Raw genomic sequence first — 21,233 nt, 5'->3', positions numbered from 1 at the left:
GCAAATTAATCACCAAAACGTCCTCCCGTAAATCCAGCATGGATATTTACCTGGATTTATAAGCACAAGCAACATGTATTTTACTTACTGTAGACCCAAGTACATCAGTAGGCAGCCATTACTACCATGGTGTTATGGCACACCTAATCCATAACAAAAGGCAACTGCAGTCGTTCGCTTTAGGTGTGGTGAAGACAAAGGAAAGGCATTCTGCCGAAGCATGAGTCTGCCAGCTTTTTGAAGTCGCACAGGAGTGGGAGCTAGTGATCCAGGTAGGACTTTTAGGAACAGATAGCGCTTGCAATATAATAAAGGCAGTAAGAATAAGACACTACTTTCTCCATGCTTGAGCTAATTGTCTAAATGTGTAGGACTTCATGTCAATAATTCAGAAGCCATGTTATAAGAAAGTAAAAAACCAACCAACCAGCTAGTCGTACATTTCTGTATAACATCTCTACATGTGCGTTTGTTGTATCTCCCCCCCAAAATACTAGTGAATACTAGTATTTTAAACTTGTGATGAAACATAATTAATCACAAATTATTATTTTGATAACGATTAAATATTTGCATTGATTTAAAACAATCCTTTATATAAATGTATTATATTAAACAAAATACATGTCACATGTGAATTGTTACATTTTTATGGTATACATTTGTTTCAGCGTTCCTATATATTTTATTACCATAATCAGTACAGACTTAATTTAGCAACATTTTAGCCCCAAGGTGAGTAACTGAACTGGAATCATTCAATCTAAATCTGTGTTGACAGATTGTTGAGTTGAGTGTGAGCAGCACGCCACCCAAGTCTACATGGAGATGGATGAAAAAGTCATAGAGCTCAGCAGCAAGTTGTATTCATGCCTATCGGTCCACACCTTAATGTTAACCTGCCAGGTTGTCAACAATAAAAACGGGATTAATTCAAACTTCAAACGAAGGGGTTTGTGTGCACACTTAGGACTATTTTTTCAACACATTTTAACCCTTTTTGAAGTTTGGGCTTTGCATTCAACCAGCGTTCCATTATACATCCAAAAAGCTACTGAATGCCCTACGCAGAGCACAGAGAAAGTGAAATGAACTTGTTCAAACATAGATGGTTTGCGAAGTGTCATTCCCACGATGAGGTGTGCCAGCGAGCTTTGAAAGAGTGATGAGTCAGGGCAAGCTCTCGATTATGTTTCCACAGAATTAAACACTGAGTGTGTCCTGTTTGATTTCAGGAGCTCCAGTTCTTAAATAGTCTTGTCTGTCAGCACTTACACATTCCACTAAGAGGCAAGGACAAAGAACTTTCCAGACACTGCTCTGTTGGGATTTTCCTCAATGCTTCGACTGTGTGTGGTGAGAATAGGTGTTAGATAATTGGAAAGGGAAATATATAATGTGTTCTAAGAATTACGACCAGAGGGTCACTTCTGTGTCCATCCCACCTTCTGTCAGGGCTGTGCCTTTTTTATTATAAAATCGAAAAAGTAACATTTAGGAGGGGTTTTGCATTCATTAGCAAACCTCTTGAAACTGCTGCATGTTTTGACTCATAATGTCCCGACACTTACAATATTTACACAAGTTTGGACCACCAACATCAGTGTGCTTTCACTCCTCCCATTTGTCAACACATTACCTTGCATACTTGTAGGGCCTAAAGTCAAACTGAGCCTTCTGACAGCTTTTAATACTTTACCTTTCTCTCTCACTTTGTCAAAAGAAAAGGCAATCAATCATTTGAAGCAGAGAAAAGCAAAGCATTAAGCTGGAGATGAGTGAGAAGTAACATTTTTGATGTGCTGTAATATTTGCAGGAGGATTCCCCAAAGTAGGACTGCTAACGCATATCTATGGGAGTTTCCCCACATTTGCCAAATGTAAGCAAAAACTCCACCCTGGGATCATAAATGTACTCCAAACATTTGTATTACTTATCTTTATACAGATTTAATGGAACCCTACTGAAAGACACTTTATTGTGTATTTTTCTCCCCGTGCAAAACACTTTGTCTCGTAAGTGCCAATGTCATTTATTTAAAAATGTTATGTATTTATTGGCCTGCAGGATCCTGATATGCCTGCTGACAATATTCATTTTCACACATATCCTTCAGAAACTTGCATTCCCACCTATCAAAGAATATTCAACACTTTTTGTGGAACAATTTGAACCTGGTCGGTGCAGGTTTGCAGATCTGTTAGCAGTGTCATCATCACAAATGAGATAGACATTAAGGGTGTTGGTAATTTACCATCCAATGGCAAGTGGAATAAGCCTAAAAGTGTTTTCAATGATCTACACCATTCTGTCCTCAAGATCAGGAAAACTACACACAGCCTTTGTGTGCTAATAATTCAATATGTCTTGGAGGAGACAGTTCATTTCTTTTTGCAGCATACCAGGCTAAAGGAGCGCTGCTTAATTCCCCGACCCACTACCAAACTAGAAGCAAATGTTTCCCAGGACATATTTACGAGACACCATTCTTTAAGGTAAAGCAAACTAAAGTATGCAGTTCAGTAAAACATATGGCAACTTAGAGACGGTAGGCAATTAAAAAAAAGGTTTATGCAGAGGTCTACTAATCAACTTGTCAGGTAGAAAAGCTGTCCGGCTGTAGTATGATTATATTGAACAGGATCTCATGGTCTTATAGAAAATCTATACATTAAAAAGGAAGCTTGATTGTCTAGATGAAATACATTTTATTTGTTTACAAAACATATGAGAATCCAATCCTCTAAATCCTTTTGTTAAGTGCTCACATGTTGCAATCTAAAAACCCTTTATTCTAAAGACATACCATCTTAGTGTTATGTAAAGAAGGTATTTTGTAGCTTTTTGCAAAACAATCTCACAGAAAATAGAACAAGTCATGCACTGTTCTTTTAAATAACTATTTCAGACAGAATTCTCTTCCCCTACGGCTATGAGGGTCTTACCCCTTTGACAATGGCAACATGCTCAAGTCAATACTGGGCTTACTCCACTCCAAGATGTTTGGGTCTAAGAAATAGAAACAATTCATAACTTTTTTTTCCATAAGTGAGGTTATTTTTCAGCTAGACTTTTTTTCTCGAGTGCTTTCTGAGCACTGAAACAATATGTGGAGATAGGTCAGGCTATGCAAGACGAGCTCGTTAATGTGCTGGTATTAATGTTATTATGTTAGTTATACAATTCTAGCCTGGTTATTTAGGTTTGAGAATGGCTTTTCATCCATGTCTTTGCCAACATCCTAATTAATAATAACAGCTAACATAACAGCCAATAGTCAAGAGCCATAGCAGTACGGCAATAGGTACGGTCACAGCCTTGGTAATGGCCACAGAAGTATTCCTAGCCACAGCAAGGTGTGTGACCATTCGCGCTGTTCTTGCAGCGACACATAGTGCTTGGTCTTCTTTAAGAAAAGGTACAGCAGTTAGGGTTTGCTTAAACGTCTACCACAACATGTTTATGTTAATCTAGCAGGGACATTTCATGATTTTTTTCTGTCAGTAGCAACAGCAAAAGTAGCTTGACATTGTTATTAGCGCTCCCACACCTTTTCAGGAAGAGGTCTGAGTGGTATAATCTGATAATGTAGATTGCTGTACCTTTCCTGTTACCTAGCAGTATATTTTTTTCTCTTTGTTTGGAGGTTTGTTGTAGACAAACAGGAGTCAATAGCCTTGCTAGCTGATCTGTGAGGATGTTCTACGGCACAGTGGTGTTTAAGGATAAATTAAAACCTGTTGATAAACGATCTAATTTCACATGTCAGTGTGTACAAAATTGCTAGTAAGGCAAAACACAAAGCTGGTGGGAATATAATGATTTTTGGAGGGGTATTTGTGTGTCATAAACCAAAGTATTGGTCAATTTCTTTTTAAATGTGACGACCTCTGGTGAGGTGCCCCATATTTCACAGCAGTGCATACAATATATTTCTTGTAGGAAAATGTAAGTAGGATTTTTCCTCATTAATCATTAATGTCTGACAATCTATCCAATAGTTTGATATGTCAACTAAATTTGATTGATCAACGAACAATCTGATACGCATGAAGATTGGCTGACCTTGCCACTAGAGCCAAGACAAGACAAAGCAAGTGTTAGAAAATGTGTGAATTATAATAGGGTCAAAATTAATGCTCTTAGCCTAAGTCAACTCTTACTGTTGTTTAGAGCAGATCAATCGATGTTATTGACTGGTCTATATGGCAGAGGGTCAACAGGGATCATGAAAAAAGACAAAGACAAAGCTACATACATACATACTAGATACATCCTATTAGAAGTTTAGAAGAAGTTTAAACGTATTGGTTAGGGGATTGCAAAAGCTACTCCAAAATCAATGAGGAGTAATAGAAAACAAAATGGATCTGAATAACTATTTTAGTCTGATGCTACGCCAATCATAATGAGCAAAACCAATATTGAAATATTGACGAGTTGCAAAACACTGAAGCATAAATTCATACATTAAAGCATACTCTCCTAAAAAAACGATATGGGCAAAATCATAAATGTACATAAATATGTACAACTGGACAAAAGCTACTATAAATCTTAAACATAATACTAGACAAAGAAGTTAAGTGGTTTAATGGATAAAGGTTTCTTATCTCTGTCAGTGTTCTACCATACACAGGGTGAGGCTGCATAAATGGCTGGCTGCCAGCACTTAATGATCTGCTGAGACCGTACTACTACATGCACAACTAAAAGGCTGACAAATGGCTGCCACAATCACACTTATAGCATTAACCAGCTTATGGTGTAAGCACACAAAGATGAGCCCAAACAACGAATGTCTATACCAAGATAAGTCAATTTATAAAACCACATAGGCAGATTAGGTGTCTAATTCCACCGACCCTCTGAAATAAATCTGGGTTTATTACCCAAGGAGCCTCCAAACCTATGACTCAAGCCAAGTTCTAACAGCTGCTCAAGCAGACAGATTGCTAAAGACCCTCGACCACCAGATGATCCGGTCAAGCAATCCTTATCAGCCTACATACGCTTAAAGACATCTCTTTCATTAGCTATTCACCTAATACACCACAGTGGCCAAATCTGTTTATTCCCACTTATAGTGATTTGCCATTAAAGAACATTCTAACGTAGGACAAAAAGGTTATGGTTCATTAAACAGTTGTATTGACAACAATTTAAATTCTAATCTAATTACACATCTCCTCACAACATCCACTTATCTCATTATTTGTAATTCCATTTACAGCAGACATGCTTTTTTTTAAACAATGCCTCAAGTAATTTACCTACATTTTACACCAATAAAAAAACAATATTTAATATCTATAAACTATAAAAGGCCAAAGAAAACCAATATGAATGTGTCAGCTAGCACCCTAGGCAAGGAGAAAAACTACAAGGTGGAAAGGAAATGATAGTAAATGAGATAAAACAGTTAGGTGTATAGTGTTATAGAACGTGTAATATGTTTTATCTTACTCTATACATTTGTAATGTTGTTTGTTTATTTTTGTTTATGGGAGGAGGAAAGGTCAAGACAAAGGTTTGGAGAAGTGAGAAACAAAATATAATGTCTTCAGCTTTAAAAAAAAACCCCAAATAATCTAATAAAGATAATGTGGAAGAACATATGCCCTGAACAGCAATTCACCGGATATTTTCGCTGTAAACACAACTATTTAAATTAGCAACACGCAATTGAACACATCATTACGCATCTCATGTTCTTACATTTATAAGCCATCTGATAAAAAACTGGCATATTAATAAAAAATATAATTTCACATCAAAGGAAAAGATAGATGTTCCTCTGTTAGAATGTAACTACTGAATGGTATTCAAATTTTGCTCCAAATAAATCACTCAGATGAAAATAATCAACTTTAAGGGCTACTGGGGCATGAAGATTGCCTTTTATTAAAGGTCACTATCAGAGCTTGCAAGCCTCAAACATGTTCTGTAACAAAGCATTTTAAAACATACGGTGACTGTGTGTCATCCTCATCTGAACACTTCATAAAGGTAAGGTCTTAAAGCAGTAACTGTATATAGATATGAGGTAAAGTAATACAAATGTGAAAACAGGTGGTAGGGGGATGAGAAGTGATATGTTTTGGCACAGATGACAAAAGTAATAAGTGGTTGTGGGGACTGGTGGTGGGGGGGTTAAAATAATGACAAATTGAGATTAACTGATCAAAAAGACAGTGGTCGATGATGCCAGTAAAGTTGTTGTGAGTGTGTCATGACCCACGCCAAGAATGTTGGAGTGTGTGAAGTGGTTGCATGCAAACTGGAGTTTGGGTGTCTGGTGATTGCACCCAGACAGACTACAAAGCTTTACATGCAATATGCCGTCTGTCATATTTTTGTGTTGAACAGCAGGATCCCCAAACGCGTCATGCGAGTGTCCGAAGAACTGTGAAGGGTGGACCAAAGTGAGTCCTAAAGCCCTTTCGGCACAGGGGGGCAGAGATGGTGGGCTTAGTCAGATTCAAACTGTGATCCAGATGGCCAAAAAAGTTTAGGCTATTCCACAAACAAGTCTATCATCAAACCTAATGTCAGATGGGAGTACTTAATAGGAAGTCATTCCTGCATGTGGCCATCGAACTCCTGTCAGGCACTCTGAGTCAATAGACAGGTACTGGACATTTCACCATCAGCAGCCGAACCCTTTTAAAGTGGGTAATTCAGCATTAACATGGTATTAATACTAATACCCCACTTTATATGGTATAATATTTTTAAAGTTAGTTTTGTAGCATGATGTGCACATTTTTTATTCCAATTGATCTTTTATTGGACATTTTACTTTGACTTATGTTTACAAAGATATATTTTAATTGAAGTGTATTACCTTCTCATGTCTATATAAATATCTTTACTTTTTAAAAAATGTATCTTCTATTTTATTCTTAAAATCCCTATTTACCCTGTGATGAATAAATTATGCAGATGATGATTTAGTGGAATTTAAAATTGCAACACAACAAAATGCAGATCGGACTAAAGTGCCTAATGATGAATTAGACTGGGACTGCAACATCGGTAGCTCTCATTTCTAAATGTTTCTTTGACTCATGTCACTAAATCTGAGCACTATCAAAGTCTTCAAGTAATTTTGCTTATTTTAAACCAATGGTCTACAATCCTTAATTTAAATTTTAATTGGCAATATCTTGCTTTCTATTTGTGACAGATGCTTGTCACAGTTGCAGTGCGCGTAATTTGAATCATTGTCAAAGTGTGACATATGACAGTATCTACGCTATAATCTGTCAACAATTCCTGTACCTCTCAATCACTGCAGAGTACTTTAAATTAAATGAACGCCAATGAAACTTAAAAAAACAAATGACTTTCATTATTTTAAATGTTTTGCTTGTATGCATTTTACAGCACATCCCACTAATTAACAAAAAAGCAAATCTTGGTTTAAAGATTAGTTAGATTAAATTATAATTTTGCTAAAAATATGGATTTATTTGATGGTCATTTGAGGAAAAAGACTAAAAATAAATACAATTCTGCAAGTTCTTAAGTTAGCCACTTTGTATATCTATTTTCATTTAGGTAAGTGCACAACAAAATGCATTTGTGTGAATCGAGTTCAAAAAATCGATTAGGAAATGTTTTCTTTTTCTCATCCAAAAAGATTAGACCAAGATGACTTGAAAAGTTACAGTTTTATCAGTCAATCGAGGTTAATCCTTTTAATCTGACAGTTAACACTGATAATCTCAACAGTCTTTGAAATGTAAACATCTGCTGGAGCAAAAGGACTATATAATTACTACCGAATAGTCCTGGCAACTGTAACAGTTGCCTTTTGTGCAGACATTAGTGACAGTTAAACAGAAAACACATTAACCAACACCCTCAAGGATAGGTATTCAATAGCAAATAAATTCATAAACAATTACACTCATATTTGTGCACCAATTGCACAATAACTATGAACTTTTCAAAGATATAGCAGCATGTTCGATAGTCAACATTAACAAGATTTTCATTACATGTACATCTTTGTGAAAAAGCATAAACAGACTTCAGCTCTACTATACTACCAGCTTATTAAATTAACTCTGACAGTATATACATACGTTTTATACAAATAAACAGAATCCTTCCGTCTCCTGTCTGTAAAGCACATTTTTTTAAAAGCTGCTTAAGGATTTACAAATCAATTGAGCTAAAAAAAAAACTGGCAGAAGCAATTAAAGAAGCTGTGACATTTTGTACTCTGCCTTTGTTTGATACTGTGTAAGTCGGATTATGGAGGGTTGGGAGTGGTTATTGATTGAAATATGCCTCCTGGCACAGCATGTTCTAGGTACAAGTGACAAACAACAAGTCAGGCGCTAAACCTGTCATGATAAAACTGCAGGATATTGTTACAGTAAAATACTGTACCTAACTGGAGGCAATTTCTTCGCTTTTTCTCCCATGGATCGTTTAGGAAATGGTTGATGCAATCATCATCCGTCATGTTAGCAACACATTCAAATGTGAGTCTTGCTGTGACTACTTGCTTGGTATCTATTGTCATTTTTGGGAGAAAACCTACTTAGTAGGGCCTTGTTTAAGACATTTTAAAATCCTTTTCAGAAACCTACGTAAACTACAACTGGGAAAAGTTGAACTTTCGAACCTCTCTGTAAAATTTTAATTTTTAAAGGACAAAGCTGATGATACTGTCTATTTTTCTGTCCTGAAAATCCCAAAACCTTCAATGAATGTAAGCAAGGCTGTAGTGAAAGGTTTAACAATGAACGTAAGATTTAGGAGTTCCAGAAAGCCTGACAAACAAGGTCAGCAGTCACACAGAAGTGAGCCAGAGAGTTCAAAACTGAATAAACGAACGTACCTTTATTTTAAACAATCTGATCTAATTATGTGTTTTGTTGATTTCTGATACAGACTCAAGTCTCTGCAACAGTCTGACCAAATATCCACCTCAGAGGCGCTTTATAAGGTCTTCTCGCCCCCTCAAAGTGCTTTACATACCAAGAGTCATTCACCCATTCACACCTCATTCATACAGAGCAGTACCACTTGCTCTAGGGAAGCTAATATTCATACACATTCACACACCTTTGGGCATCGGGAGCAACTCAGGGTTCAGGATCTTGCCCAGGGATACATCAACATGTTGGCTGCAGGGGCTGGGTTGAAGCTACAACCTTCTGGTTGATAGATGACCGCACTCCCTCACAGCCACAGTCGCCAGTAACTCTGTCTCTCCGATACAGGCAGCGGTGTCCCCAAAAACTTTTAAAAACTAATGTTTCACACTCAAACCTAACCGTCCGGACACAAACAAACCGATAGTGATTGTTTTCATTTGTGTTGAGCAATGTCTTAATGTTGCTTCCCTAAATGCACTCCCAAGTTTGAGTTATAATGCAAGAAGATATGGCTGCATAAAATATGTAGTTTCAATAATTTAAAAATGTTTTACATATGAAGCACAATTGGGATTATAATAATCCCAGACAGTAATTTACTCATATACTCAATCTTTCTTAAAATGTTTCATTCCCAACTCACAGAGTGAGACTAATCGTCGCCTAGTGGCTGTTTGCCAGAGTAAATTGTCCACAAACACATTGAGCTAGGATTAATCCTCCTAGGCATACATATAACAGTTTTCCTGAACTGAAGGTGTTTTTGTGTTTTTTTATGTGCACATAGGGCACATACATTTTTTACATTTATTCACATTCATTAAATTTACCTTATCTTGAGCCTTGTCTCGAGGGCAATGGATATCTGCTGCGATTAACGCTGCTGACAGCACTAGGCTCTGGGACAAACAGCCTTTGCACTGAAGAAATCTGGTTACAGAGCCCTTCTCAGTATCCCAGATGGCATTATACGCTGCAGGAATGACAAGCAGGGGGAGAGCATGTAACTTTACTGACTTGAGAGAAAATGTGCCATAAAAATGAATGTTAAGTTCTGTTTGGGATGGGTAAAGGCATTCATCTTTCCCGATCCATTTAAAGTTATCATAATTTAGCATGAGATGATACGATACAAAGACCTACACAAAAAAAAGGACAGTCGTTTTTTTGACAATCATTTCTATTGACTTTTAGTAATGAATGCTCAGATACTGCGTAGAACCTTATTTACTTCTTCAATAATGTCCATTTCATTATGTGTCAACCCACCAGTTAAAGTGTTATCACAGTAGGGTTGGAGAGCAGTCCTTAGGGCCTTCAATGATGTCACATTTTGGACTTCGAGCACTGAGTTGTCTGAAAGTGATGGCTGATTTGTTGCACACTGGCAGAGGCGGTTTTTTTTTGAAGGAGTAAATCTGTCGTTTCTCAGAAAACCGAAATGTTCAGATTCACAAACAGCGCGTCGTAGTGCACCTGAAAAATAAAGTCAAAATTCCAAATAACATTTGAGATGTTTGTCTCATATAATACACATTTGAAACATAACAGGGTTTTCTCAGGAACTACCATGTGCCACAGGAAGTAATTCCTTCTCACATATAGAACAGTAGAGTCCCAGAGAGCATGGCTTGTGGTCTTTGACTCTCTGAAAGTAGAACACACAAATCATTATTGGGCTTCTTTGATGTTTCAATTATTATGTCCACACCGCTAAATATACTTCATATACTGTATTGTCTTCAATCTGCATCTGTATCTCTGGCAAACCGTTTGATTCTCACACTGTGTTGACACAGGTTGTGGAACATTACCATTATCTATAAATGCTTCTTAGTGCAGCACATTGATAAACAGAACCCAACACGACATGACATGTACAGCCGCTGATAGGAAATAGTAGATCCATTCACAGTGAAAATGCTGAACAAAAAGTATACTTACATTTATGTTTGGAAAGGTCTTGGTAAATCTCCTGCTCTTCTGCTTGCAAGATCTCTGTACTTTTATAGCTAGGTTGAAAAAGGTAAGGTAAAATAAGTATCTGTATGTGAATAAAGTACTAGCTTTAAAAATATATATATAACATATATAATTGTTCTCTTTTTTATGAAGCAGATTTCAAGCTGAATATCACATTGGAGCACGTAAAACTGAACTGGGACTAACCTTTCTAAAGATATTGTTAAAAAACTGTTGATTCAACAATTCGGGTCAAGATGTATTACATTTTTTAGCTTTGATTTGAACTACCGTGCAAACCCAAATTGGTCCCTTTTCAAATCAATTTTTGTAATGCATCGTAACCCACTGTTTTCAACCTTCTTGATCAACATTAACATGTTGATGCACAGGTTGTTCAAAAATGTACAATCTATGATTTTAAGAGCTTACCTTTCGGTTTGGTTGGCTCACTTCTTGTGCATTGCTCTGCTGGACTAGTAGCACTATATCCAGCGGCTAGAGCTTTTATGTCTTCTTTTTTGGGGGTCACAATGTCAAACTCAGTCCATGTGGAACTACCAGGCCCTTTTTTGAGAGTTTGGTTTTCCCTAACACCCAAAGAGGACTTTCCTGACTCGGTCTGTAGGTTGGAAATGCAGCTATCATCCTGAACCTCTGGCAACAAAGGAGCCTTATAAGCGTTCCCTTTAACTCTGTCTTTCTTTGAGTGGTATCCTCTGACGGGTTTGGCTCTGGATGGTCGGCTCTTCAAACCCCCAATCCCCACCTTTAACTCCTGACCTGTCCTGGCCTTGTTACCCCTCCTCTGGCTGCTCCTGGTCTCAATCTGCTGAAGACTGGCACTCACTACACTCCTGGCTTCATAGCCTCCACCTGCCAATTAACATTTAGTCACATTTTTAGCAAATAGATACTGTACATCTGGTAGTTATTTTTTACACAACTGAATGTCATTGAAAAAGAGTAACATTTCTTTATTCTTTAAATTGTAACATTGAGGGACAAAGCTTTCTCCATATCTGCCCTTCTGTAAGTCCTCCTCAAACATATCTGTGACTGCATCAATGTGTCTATCTATATTCAAATCACAATCAAAACACACCTTTTCAGAGCTGCTTTTAATGTGTAATGTATCATCATTTTAAGTGTCTTTTTAATTCATGATTTGTTTTAGTGAATGATAACGTACATATGTGTGTGTTTTTAATTTCCTGTATGAATAAAATGTCTCATTAAAAGCACTACTTCTGTTGTTAACGTAATTCATTATTACGCATAATCAGTATAAGGGGCGAAAGCTGGACGTCGCATCCATTTATCCAGCATTATTAATAATTAATTTCATTACATCTGTGCTGAATTGCAAAGTAGTTGCCACATACTCGCAATTCTAGCAGGCGGGGCGGTCACGTGTGATAGATTCCTGTAGGCGTTTGTTGATCTTTGCATTGTAGATTGTAGTTTATTTGTTATTGTAAGAAATATGTTAAATGTTGGCGTCATACAACTTAAAGGTGCTGTTTGTGTTTTAATTATCCTCTTTTTTTTCCTTGGAGCTTGCTGTAGCCACACCTGGGAATTTGCAAAACCATTGTTATGGTTTACCAATGACTTAGGACTACAACTACAAAGATGGGAATGTTTGCATGTAACCTTCGATGCTGTCGACAAGAGTGTTGACCATCCATAATGGCAGGATTTAATTTGGGCAAACAGCACAAATCTGTGCGGATGGAGAGTTCTTTCTGTTGAATGTCCTGTATTTCTAACTAAAAATGTTGCCTTACTTTTACCTTTAGTGATCTCGGGTGCATTAGACTAATGGGGAAAAACACAGTCATTCACAGCCATTACTGAGTCTTTCAGTAATGCGGGGCTTCCTATTAAGTGCTTTTAACACACATGCGCTGGCCTCTCCACGCTCTGTTTTGATGATCTTAACGAGAGGCCATGCACGATTACATATACAAGGGTCTTGGGGAGGCAGTTGATGAGCGAAGAAAGGCTTTAATGGAACACTTGTCTACTCTGCTCGTCTGTGCAAATCACACATTGGTGAAGTTTGCGATATAATGAGACAAATCAGATCAGTGTAATCACGTTTAATCTCCTTTTTTGTTCTGTCTCCCTTCAACTTAGCCTGTGACCTCAGGTTCTCAGACTCAAACAATCAAATGTGGTCATTAAACTGCTGATTACACAAACATACTGTATTAGGTAGGTCAACGTCCACCCCTGTTTTACTCCAGAAATAAAATACAAAACATAAAGAAAGAGATTGTCGATTTATCTTACAGGACTACACAAATAGAAACTATGCGGAAAATGATTTGTGAGAAAATCGCTGGCTTATTTTTATATTCATTTATTTTGTAAACATGTTTTTACATTTACTGTTGTCGAGGTGGAGCTTTCCTTTGCATCAATATGCACCCAGTTGTCAGTTTGTTAAGTCTATCTTTGTTAGGACTGATTTAGAGTGTTGTTTTGACTTGATAGTCCTCTTGGAGTCTGTATGTTTCCTGCTGTTGGTATGGTGTTGCAGTGCAGAGTCGTTTACAGACAAAAACTCACCTTTTCAGACTGCCTTTTAATGTGTGATTAATGTTGTGTCCTAGAGTTAAATGATATGTCAGCTCGATTCTATTGTTGACTTTTTATCATTAAGCGTCTTTGAGCACTTGTTAAAGTGACAAATAAAATGTATCATTATTATTATTATTATTATTAGATACTACTGTAATTTCTATAAATAATGAACAATATTAGAATACAATATGTTGTCGTCAAATTAGAAAGTGGTGAAAGTAACCAGCAAGTGTTTATACACTCAGGAAATGTAATGTCATTTAGTATATTTGTATACAAGTATATAAATATATATATATATATTTATTTGTATTTTATTTTTTTCCATGTGTTATAGGGAAATCTTATTTTATTTATTAGAAATAAGTTTTTATACTTCAGATCAGTTTTACATATTAAACATCAATTTATGCATATTTTAGGATTAAACTACTAAACCGCATAAAACTTGCTAAACTGATCCCAGCTGCAACAGTAAAGTAAAGTGTTCATTTCTCAGAAAAAATGATCCCAAACAGCATAATTATTTACTTTTGATACTTGTAGGTAAGTTTGGCAATTCAGAATCATGTGTATGTGGATATAGAAAGGAAAACAGGGGAAAGGATGAGAAAAATCAAAGTTCCTCTAACATTTTATTTTGAACAAACAGTTTTAACAAATGCTTTTAAAGTAAGGCCTGTTATAACAAACCATAATGAGTTAACAACACATCGAATTGGAATTGATTAAATAAATGTCTTTAGGTTAAATCAGGCATGTCTAAAGCCTCCACGCTGCTCGGCCATAATCTACGAAACACATCATTAAAACACAACGACATGATTACCTACTTTGTAGGAAAACAAATTAGTTTGGGGTTTTTGTATTTTAATGATTCGTTAAAAAAGGCACATTCAATCAGCGCTGCAATTTTCACTGCTGTTTAGTTATGTGATGTTTTAAGTGAGAACCGGGCGTTTTGGCCTTAATAAGATGTGCTGTCACCCTGCATTAGAAGCTGATATGAGAAAGCTGAAGCCCCATCATCGACTGCAGGCAGAGTGTGTGCGGGTTCCCTGAGGCCGCTGTAACATGAGCAGACACTTTCCAACATAGTGTTTAGGAGATGCGTAAGAAACCTATGCAGAAATATAATAGCATGAATATGTTTCAATATGCATTTTGAATCTAAATCTACTTTGTGTATTGTTTTTGAATAGTATTTTCATATAAGACTTTCTGCTTTGTTCACAATATGTGTCCAGTTAGCTAGTTACCTGTTGTACTGGGGGGAGCGTTCTGCCTGGACCTGGACAACCTGCAAAGCTTCCTTCCGGTCTGCCCGCTTTGGGTGTCCACCTGCTCTGCTTCCTCACCTTGGTCCTGTCCTATGATTTCTCCTTGCTGTCCCTGTGGCAGCCCTGTGTTCTCCTTACTAACTGAAATAGCACTCTGTCTATCAAGAGCAGAGGCTGTACCTTGCCCTCGGGCTTGCTCAGAGCCAAAGAGTTCTTCCGACAGCGGGGCAGGGCTCTCTGCCACTGAGGCCATCCTGGGAGGTGACCTGGCGTCCATCTCTTTCTGTGGGCTGCCTTCCTCCTCAAAAAGTTCTGGAGTGAAGAACACAGTTTTGTCCTCTTCCTCTTCATCGGTACCTTCTACTGAGGGCAGTTCGCTTTTACAGGTGGTTGGTGGAGAAGGCTCAAGGGGTTGATTGTGCGCTTCCAATTTGACCCCAGTGGAAACATCTCCATTCCCTTGCTTAAGACAAGTCTGCTTTTGTGGAGAACAGATCTGCTGCTTGTCCTTGAGCTCTGAATCTGTAGATGTTTCCAAGAGCTGGCTGGAATTACTGACCGCTGTTCCTTTAAAGATTGGCTTCCTGAAGCAGTGGCTGACGGGGCTGGAGTTGAAAATGTTGTACAGAGGCAGATCTGTTTTTCTTTTTTGATGTGAGGGCTTCGCTGGGGTGCTGCGCATCGTATTCAACCGTTCTGCATCAGGGAAACAAAACAAGGATAGCATATTTAATTACCTTATACCGGCATATTAAACCTGCACATCTTAGAAAATATATCTGATTTAATTGACTGGCACTGCAACTGCAATTTGATAAATAATATTGGAGGGAATGATCACTTTTGCATTATTATTCTTATGAAAAATCAAAGGAAGTAGATTTATTTAAGAGAAAATGCTAAACACTTTGATATTTTCCAAAGTCTATAGAATATATGTAGCTCTAGAATTTATTTATGTATTGTTATGTATGTATTTTCACATATTTTGCTTGGGATATGGTTATATGGGAGCCATTTAACCGCAAACATGTTAAGACGCACATAGGAGCTTTTTGAGTCTCACCATGAAGTGGGACTGGTATGCAGAGCACCAGAGTGTATTTCTTATAAAGAAAGATATAAATGCGGGCTTACGCTCAATATAATCCAAACAAAGGTCAAGGGGATTTAATTAAAAGCAACAGTCCAACATCTGCTCATCAGCTCGCTCCAGCGCCACTCAGGCACGCAAAAGACCTTACAGTAATGAGGCGAGCCACTCAACTGATAGCATGGCCCCCACCCCCAACATCCACCCCCAATTATAAAGGGAGGGGTGGGGGGGGGCTACAGCTCTGCTCCCACCACACAGAATTCAACGGGGCTAACAGCTCAACCTTGTCATGACCCCAAAGACAATGGATGCTAGCTGAGGCGATGTGCAAACACGCCACCTAAAAGTATTTTCTGCGGTGATGTCATAGATCCGTCAGTGCAACAAAAAATGATATCCACTTTTTGAGTGTGGCCTTCTGAAAGCTGCACACTTTAAAATGTCATAATTTAAGGCACTCACTATGTCTGAGAGTCAGATTCTACTAGCAACATTATATGATCAATTTTTATTTCAAATGTTTTAACACAAAAGAGGAAAAGTACATCTTAGGTGCATCCTATCATCAACATGAACAGGGTTGCCCGTTTTGGCATCACTTTGGGTTCCATGGCTTTGTTTTGAATGCTTCATTTTAGTTTGATTTCATTCAATTGAAAGAGCTGTGTATGGTGAACAATGGGGTGGGAAGTTTTGCATCAATATTCACATTAGCTCTGTTGATGAAACATTATTTTTGTTTCAAAGGGGTAGGACCTAATAATTATTACTCCCTATTATTCTTCGGTATTCTTCTTTTTTCTAATATTGTTTTAAGGGTTTGAAATAAATCGATCGCAAAAAAGTATGCTGTCAACAAATCTTTTAAAAAGACTAAATGCAACAATTAATCCTTTAAACTTGTACTGTGTTCAATAATGATATATCTTATCCCTCTTTGCCAGAGAGTTCCATTTTTGTCCAAATACAAATGATCTGAAATGAGTGACATGTTTCTTCATCACCATGAATATACTCAGAAATACTCACTATAGAACCCATTCCGTGTCAATCCGCTGCAAAAAATAGTCCCCAACAGGTATACTACAGTGACCAGCCCGTTTTTTAAAAATTGCAAAAACGACTATACCTGAGAGTTTGGGAGATCTACCTCTTCAGTAACATGAAGGGGCAAATATGGCTACAGCGAACAGCCAAGGTAGAGAAGTAGAAGTGAAGAGTAACATATTGTTATGCTTGCTAAGGCAGCACATAGGAAATTGTACACATTGTAACTGTTTTTAAGGGATGGCTTTTATTGTCTATCTCTTGTTTTAGTAGCCAGGTTCAAATTAGCCGACAGTGGTTTTGGTCTTGAATAGATTTTGTTGAGAAAAAACAAAATAAATAATGATGCATGCCTGATATCTTTCCCTATTTTCCTGTGATGTAAAACTGTAAGTATACAGGCACACATGGTTAATAGAGCCCGTCCCAGTTTTTCCCTCAACCTTTCTGACACTGCAGATTCATTCCATGTATCACTAATTCAACAGTGAAGTTATTAGATAGGCCTTAAAAGAACTGAGACCAGTTTCACAGGAACAAATTATGAGTTGCCTAACCTTGCAGCATCGAAACCTGTCTTTGAATTCAGCTCACCTCCTTTTTCTTGTTGTTCAGCTTTTAACTGTGTACGAGAAAAGAAATCGACGCTTGTTGGGCTCGTGTCCAGCTTGGGTACAGGTGGTTTGACACATGAGCTTGGTGTGTGGGGTTCTGCAGCTTTGGGCGGACCCTCGCACTCCAGAGTCACTGACAAGAGACTGTTTGGAGATGAGGCCGTAGAGCTGAGGGTCTGACTGTCTGCCAGAGTCACCGACGCCTTCTGTTGAACCTCAGAGAACGCTGCCAGAGACTGCATGGCATTGCCGAAGCTGTCATGATGCAGGACAAGCTGGCGAACCCATTTAGACAAACCTGAGATTAAAACACACACATAAAAGTCAAACAAACCACCACAAACCTTACAGTGGACAACTATTGCCATCTAGTGTTCAAGTTGAGATGCTGTGTAGTTATGACATTCAATCAGCCATTGTTCACACACTGTACCTGTGATGTACTTATTGGGATTGTTCCGGTAACGTTCATCCACTAGAATCAGGGCACCCCAGTCATTCTTGTGGCGGATACACCTGTTAAAAGAAGTTTAAGCGTTAAAAGATTAAGAGTACAAAAGAAAATCTTTTATACCGCTCTAGCTGTAGAGGTTAGATTTACCTTCCCAGGGCCTGGTTCAAAGCTCTGTAGGCCTGAATCTCGTACCAGCGACTGCCTGAGAGAAGACCTCTGGATTTGCAATGTTGGTCATTGTACTTCATCTTCAGTTCCACCTGAAACCATAGGCCGGGATATTAAAAGCAGATTCAAATGAGATGGGATGGCTCAAGTGCTTTGACCGTTGCCACAGTATTGAATGTGCTTATTCGCTTGTGAACACATTTCAATTCTAATACTTCAAAGTGAAAAAGCACTCCGTTAGGGAGGTGAGTCTGGCCCACTTGACATCCTTGATTGAGGGGGAGAAGGGGGGTAGGGGGTGTTACTGATTGTCTAGTCCTTGGTACATGAATGCAAGCAACATATATGTGGGTCGGGCGTGCTGTGGCCTAAGCGCCCTAAACTAGTAATGAAAACGCAAATCAATGTTGCAGGCTTTGCTGGCACACCTAAAAGTGTGTGTGTGTGTGTGTGTGTGTGTGTGTGTGTGTGTGTGTGTGTGTGTGTGTGTGTGTGTGTGTGTGTGTGTGTGTGTAGGGAAGAAACACTGGCACGACAGTAAAAGACAGCTTGTGAAATTGTTTCAGGGGAAACACTATGCTTTAATAAAGTTTAGATCACAAATGTTCTGTGTACATAGAAATAGTAGTCACACAATAATTATAGGCCTACAACATCAACATTTATTTTTTTATCAGAGCGATCGTGCCATTTGTGGTGTGAGGAGTTGTTTTGTGTACAGTAGGTGTGGCACTTAAAAATAATGAAAGCAGCCGTTAGAAATCTATTTCAGCAAATTACTATGCTGTGAGGTTTAGCGGCTGAACACAATCCAAAGTCATTTAAAACTTTCTGATACCACAAAAAAAAGGGGGCTGAGGTATCAGAATTCATCACAGAGCATCCTGGTGGTATTGCAGTCGAAACAATAATAACCACCTTGGTGAAATTGTTGTATTTCTTTCCTTTTCAGTCTCTCTCTGCTATATGAAGGTAAAACGCCCAAAAGAGTTTGAAGAAATGTTATTGGCTACCTAACGACTGTTGAACTTATTTAACTAAAAATATGCTCTCAAAAACAGTTGCCATAACTGCAGTATCACCTGGCAAAGAGTTCCATATGTCTACTGAAAAATAATCAGATGAATCTTGTAAATTAAGGGGAAACCAAGAAGGTGTTTGAGTTAGATCACGCTAAACACCATACTCAGAACCTGAAGGGATCGTGTATAACCTCTTACAGATGTGTTCTGAAAGGGGGACAAAGGGGCTAAAGAGAGGTCATGACAGAGTTGAGTGAAGGTAAGAGGGGGCAGACAAGGTGGCCTAGGTGACATGAAGCATCCCTGCACAAAAATGCCAGGAAAGCATCCATCCATTTGCATCTGTCGCTGCTGATTTTAGCGCTAACCTTTCAGAATTGACAAGTGAAAAGTTCAGTTGGCGTCTGACGGTATGCCATGCGGGGCAGGCTGCTGAACAGGGCTTTAACTGCTTTTGACAGGTACCGTGTGTTCGCCCTGAGCCACCAAACACGGGGGCCATGGCAGGTACAGCCTGTTCCCTCGCGTGCATCACGCAATGCCACTGTGGCCTGTCAGGGCTTGTGTAAGTAAACAAACAAGAGTCATAGGAATTCCTAAATGTCGCCTCCAAAGTTGGGCTATGACTAACACCTCACCTATGAAGCATGGTCACAACTGAGCAACACCTGCAACCGTGGAAACCTGAATTGGAAAACTTTTATAGGCTTTAAGAGATACAAAATTACAGGTTTTGTCAGCATGAAAACAGAAGTGTCAGCAGGACAACCACTCATATAGGCATGTTGAAGGGAGTAAATGCTGCTGGCTTCACGGTGAGATGTTCATCAATGTATGAGACACCAGAGCAGTTAAAGAATCCACTTCTCAACCCACAGCTGGAACAGAAAGGCCATTAGCCTCAAGCCGGAAGTGTCATCTAAATCCAATCACAGTCCACTTCAGCGTTCGAGCCATCACATCCCTGGTCTCTACCATGTCACCGTCCAATCTAACATGACAGGTTGCATATGTGAAAAAGCCAATTCTGGCTGCTAGCAAGTCTCGCAAATGTGCAAGAAACCACAAGCTGGAAGGGATTAGTTAAAATGTCAAGAGATCAGTCGCTTGCTTTGGCCTCGTCCTCTACAGCAACCTGTTCATCCCTAAAAACATATATTTGACCACTAGGCATGATTCGCAGCTGAGCGCATCTGTTTGAGCTATATTTTACGCGGGGTGTGTGTATGTGCGCGTTAGTGTGCACGCCTCTGGCAGTCCGGGACATCTTGTGCTTGTCACCGAGATTGCTGAGCGCCTCATCTGCCACAAAAGGCTGGACTGACAGCTGAGTGGCTCATCTTGAAGACAGTGTCCGTGTGTCCGTGTGTCGTGTGTGTGTGTGTGTGTGTGTGTGTGTGTGTGTGTGTGTGTGTGTGTGTGCGTGCGCGCACACGCTCGCAAGAGCAACAAACTATCACACTGTTTTTCCAACAAGCTCATGGATCAGCTCACAGGAAGGCTATACACAAAATCCGGTACTTGTGGGTAACCACTTTTTCATTAAATTTTCCAACTTTTTCACAAATACAAATGTGTTATACTGTCGCCATTTTCACAAAAATATACTATTTGTTTCTTAAAAATGTTGTATATCTCAAACAAACAAACATTAATCCAGAATCATCGATCTCAACAACTATTCCTTCGCCTCCGATCTTGGTTTGCTGTAGGTTGGCTATGCTGTTGACGCATACCTCTCTCAGGTAATTGTTCCAGTCGTTCACACAGTTTTTCCCAGTTCACGGTCGCACCATTTGACGGAGGATGTTTCCCAGTACCAGGTGTATATGAAGCGAAGCACAGTGACCAAGTTAAGGCGTGAGTTTGACAGTCAGTTCGCAGTGCAGGGACCAATTTGCTGCTTGCAGTTCTTAGAGCGGCAAAAAAAGTGGCGACAGATAACCCAGAGGTACCCAAAATTCTATTTATTTGATTGTGTCCTTCTTGTTCCACTAAAAACTTGAAAATAATACTCTGCCACTTGTTCACAGTTCTTGATATTTGCAACAGTGACTCAGTTTGGCGTGACCTAGCTCATTTTATTGAACAAGGATTCAT

At 38.7% G+C, this 21,233-nt stretch overlaps 1 protein-coding gene across 2 annotated transcripts in view; it reads right to left on the bottom strand.

Annotated features, from left to right (window-relative positions):
• brip1 (BRCA1 interacting helicase 1) overlaps nt 1-21,233 on the bottom strand; it is a 79,875-nt gene that overhangs the window by 14,994 nt on the left and 43,648 nt on the right. Inside the window, exons 17-25 of one of the 2 annotated variants that reach the window (XM_063907906.1) lie at nt 18,091-18,203; nt 17,923-18,005; nt 17,470-17,787; nt 14,712-15,428; nt 11,293-11,736; nt 10,843-10,910; nt 10,468-10,546; nt 10,168-10,374; nt 9,729-9,871 (exon numbers count right to left, since the gene is read on the bottom strand). In XM_063907906.1, the coding sequence (XP_063763976.1) occupies nt 9,729-9,871; nt 10,168-10,374; nt 10,468-10,546; nt 10,843-10,910; nt 11,293-11,736; nt 14,712-15,428; nt 17,470-17,787; nt 17,923-18,005; nt 18,091-18,203 (2,172 nt within the window). Of the gene's footprint in view, nt 1-9,728; nt 9,872-10,167; nt 10,375-10,467; nt 10,547-10,842; nt 10,911-11,292; nt 11,737-14,068; nt 14,574-14,711; nt 15,429-17,469; nt 17,788-17,922; nt 18,006-18,090; nt 18,204-21,233 lie in introns of those variants that run through there. The other variant, XM_063907907.1, reaches the window with a different exon arrangement.

This window comes from Eleginops maclovinus, chromosome 18 (assembly GCF_036324505.1).
Source record: "Eleginops maclovinus isolate JMC-PN-2008 ecotype Puerto Natales chromosome 18, JC_Emac_rtc_rv5, whole genome shotgun sequence".
Classification (NCBI taxonomy): domain Eukaryota; kingdom Metazoa; phylum Chordata; class Actinopteri; order Perciformes; family Eleginopidae; genus Eleginops; species Eleginops maclovinus.
Note: the sequence above shows the minus strand (reverse complement) of the source record. Positions and strands in the feature narration are given on the sequence as shown.